This window comes from Mandrillus leucophaeus, unplaced genomic scaffold, assembly GCF_000951045.1.
Source record: "Mandrillus leucophaeus isolate KB7577 unplaced genomic scaffold, Mleu.le_1.0 Scaffold95, whole genome shotgun sequence".
In the NCBI taxonomy this organism is placed as follows: domain Eukaryota; kingdom Metazoa; phylum Chordata; class Mammalia; order Primates; family Cercopithecidae; genus Mandrillus; species Mandrillus leucophaeus.
The window spans coordinates 5009234-5012092 of record NW_012110363.1 but is presented as its reverse complement, the minus strand read 5'-3'; the positions used below and the strand labels follow the sequence as shown (position 1 = coordinate 5012092).

Sequence of the window (2859 nt, the reverse complement as noted above, 5' to 3'; positions counted from 1 at the left end):
GAATTAACATGTCTAAAAGGCTTATAATAGAACCTAGAATATAGTAAGTGCCATATAATTATTGGCTATTAGTATTTCAATGGTTACATTAACAAAAGTATCTTAGAATAAAGTGTGGAGAAATTTTAAGTACTTTTTGTCTTTTAAAGGTCCAGACTACATAAAGGATTATTTACCCAAAATTCATCAGCACACCTGCTATGTAGGAGAACAGCATCCGGCGTTAGAAAAAACTGGAGATCTCAGATATTTATGGAGGCCTGCCTCAAATAGAAGCTTGCCAGCAAAATATAAACATGAGTACGTTGGTGAAATTGGTTGGGGAGTACCACAGTATAATTTTATCAACAAATCAAGACTGGAGAGTGGCTTCCATATCAAGGTATTGCTCTTAAATTTATGCTTTTCATAGTGTCCTGTTTTCTAACTTGAATTCTTTATGAATTTGCTTCTAAAGGAAATGTCGGGTGCTTGATTTCTCATTGAGACATAAAGAGGTTTGAGTTTTGCAGAAAGACATGTGTGAATAAATGCATGTGCTCCACTCCTGGAGCCCGTTTAATACACCAGGGGAAGGGTATGAGGAAAACGAAGCCATGGATAATGCAAAAGCGTTTGTGTTTGGCTTTGGCATGCATTCTGATTCACATTCAGGCTGAGGCACTGGCACACACTCTTCCCCCATCCTAGCACTGCTTCATGCGTGGGTGGTGCAAAGAAAGAAGCCTGTGCTGGGCATAATCCACAAACCTAACATGTGCGTCTCAGATCTTTAAGATTCACTGTACTGATAATGCCTTCGTATCCAGTATTAATAATTCAGGGTATGTTGTCAGAGGGTTTTAGAAACCTTGTCTTATTTCCTTTTGGTTATGTAGACATAGGCATGAGATCATGGTGTCTCCTCTGAAACAGAAGAGTGCACAAGTGGTTTTAGAAGTAAAATCTGAGAATCTGGATATTTTTTTCCAGGCAGGCCTGTGCATTGTCTGAAAATTGAATGTATCAATCATGCAATAACTGTATTTCCTCAAATTCTTAAGTTTCATCTGGTAAAAGTTAACAAAAGGAAAAACCATTTATTATTTTTTAATTTTTTTTTTTGAGACAGGGTCTCACTCTGTCGCCCAGGCTGGAGTGCAGTGGCACGATCTTGACTCACTGTAACCCCCGCCTCCCGGGTTCAAACGATTCTCCTGCCTCAGCCTCCCAAGTAGCTGGGACTAAAGGCACATGCCATTACACTCGGCTAATTTTTGTATTTTTAGTAGAGATGGGTTTTTGCCATGTTGGCCAGGCTGGTTTTGAACTCCTGATCTCAGGTGATCCATCTGCGTCGGCCTCCCAAAGTGCTGGGGTTATAGGCGTGAGCCACCACACCCGGCCAGAAAAACCTTTTTCTGGCCCAAACTGTGGCAGTTCAGGAGGGTGGATGGGAGCACAGTCTTTGAGGTTACACTCTGATTTAGATCTAGCTCTGTGACCTTGGGCAAATCAGTTCACCTCTCTGCATCTTTGTTTGTGCCTCTTCTGCATGGCAGTATTCAGAGGCCCACTTCACAGGATCATCTAAATTTCTATCCTAGTTCTGCCACCTACTAGCTGTGTGTGGCCTTGGTTAAGTTCATTTGCCTCTGTGCGTCAGTGTCTTCATTATGAAATCTTAGTTCTAGAATATTTTTTCTAGGCAGGCCTTTGCATTGTCTTTGCTCAGATAATGGGCTGTTGTAAACAGTGTATAAATTAATATTAGGAAAGCACTAGAAGCAGTAACTAGCATGTATCAAGCCCTATATGTGCTTCATATTGTTACGTTGTGAGGACTAAATATGAGAACCCAACGAATGCACTGGGCGCGATCCTGGCACCAGGCTGACATCCAGATTTTAGCTGTTAGTACTGTTGTGGTTGTATTTCATGTAATTCATTAAATTTAGTATAATATTTAATGTAACATGTTTAAATGCCAGGGCCAAGAAAATGCACTGATGATAAGCAATGTCTCTTACAGTATATTCCAAAGGAGACCAGATTCTGAGTGTGTGACAAGCCGAGTGTAATGAATACTTAGGTTCTTAAACTGTGTCCTATTCCACTAGGCAATAAAAATGAAAATCCAAAATTTGATTAAATATCAAACTAGCCACGAGCAAGAAGAGTCCAGCCCCAAAGCAAGGCAGCTGGTTTGAATAAAGTCCAGAAATTTTGTTGTCTTGGTGTTTCTCCTTGGGTGATGATGCCCTGCTCTCAGACACAGCCCTCAATCTGTCAGACCATCTTGAGTGTGTATAGCCTCTCTTCCTTCTTTATCTTTAACTTAAGAACCCATTTTTCTGCTCAAATGAACTGCAATCAAGCATTCCTTGGTCTTCAAAGCAAGCTGGGAATCCAAAAGAGATAATAGCCACGAGTTAGCCTTCCAGGAATGTATTTATTCTGTATCTTTAGTTAGTATTTCATGGATTGCTTTTGATCACTGCCCTGCTGGGTAATGGGGTCCTCTTTGTCTCTGAGATTGTGAGCCACACAGTGATTTTCTTCCCCAGCTGTGGCACGCTCAGAAACTGCTTGGAATATACTATAAGGGATGTTGCTTGTCATCTGTGTACTTTCTTAGCCCCGGTATTTTAATAGTAATTGTTTTCAAGGGTCTAGCTGTCTCAGATAACAATCTTGAACAATACCTTAAAGCTCCTTGGACTTAGAGCTTTATAATAGGGGGGAAAAAGGACTCACTGAGAATGACCACACATACCAGCATTGAAATTGAAGCATCTATAATTTCCTTAACAGTTAAGATCTAGGTTTTGTCACTGGGTCTACTCATCTCCCCCTCTGCATCTAAGGCATACCTCTCTC

At 40.7% G+C, this 2859-nt stretch overlaps 1 protein-coding gene across 2 annotated transcripts in view; it reads left to right on the top strand.

Annotated features, from left to right (window-relative positions):
* The window catches only part of LOC105532345 (chromosome unknown open reading frame, human C4orf45), a 149236-nt gene that overhangs the window by 53709 nt on the left and 92668 nt on the right, over positions 1–2859 (top strand). Inside the window, exon 2 of one of the 2 annotated variants that reach the window (XM_011970520.1) lies at positions 150–382. The exons of the other annotated variant lie outside the window; for it this stretch is intronic. Coding sequence (XP_011825910.1) covers positions 150–382 — 233 coding nt within the window. The remainder of the gene's footprint in view (positions 1–149; positions 383–2859) is intronic. 2 annotated transcript variants of the gene reach the window in all.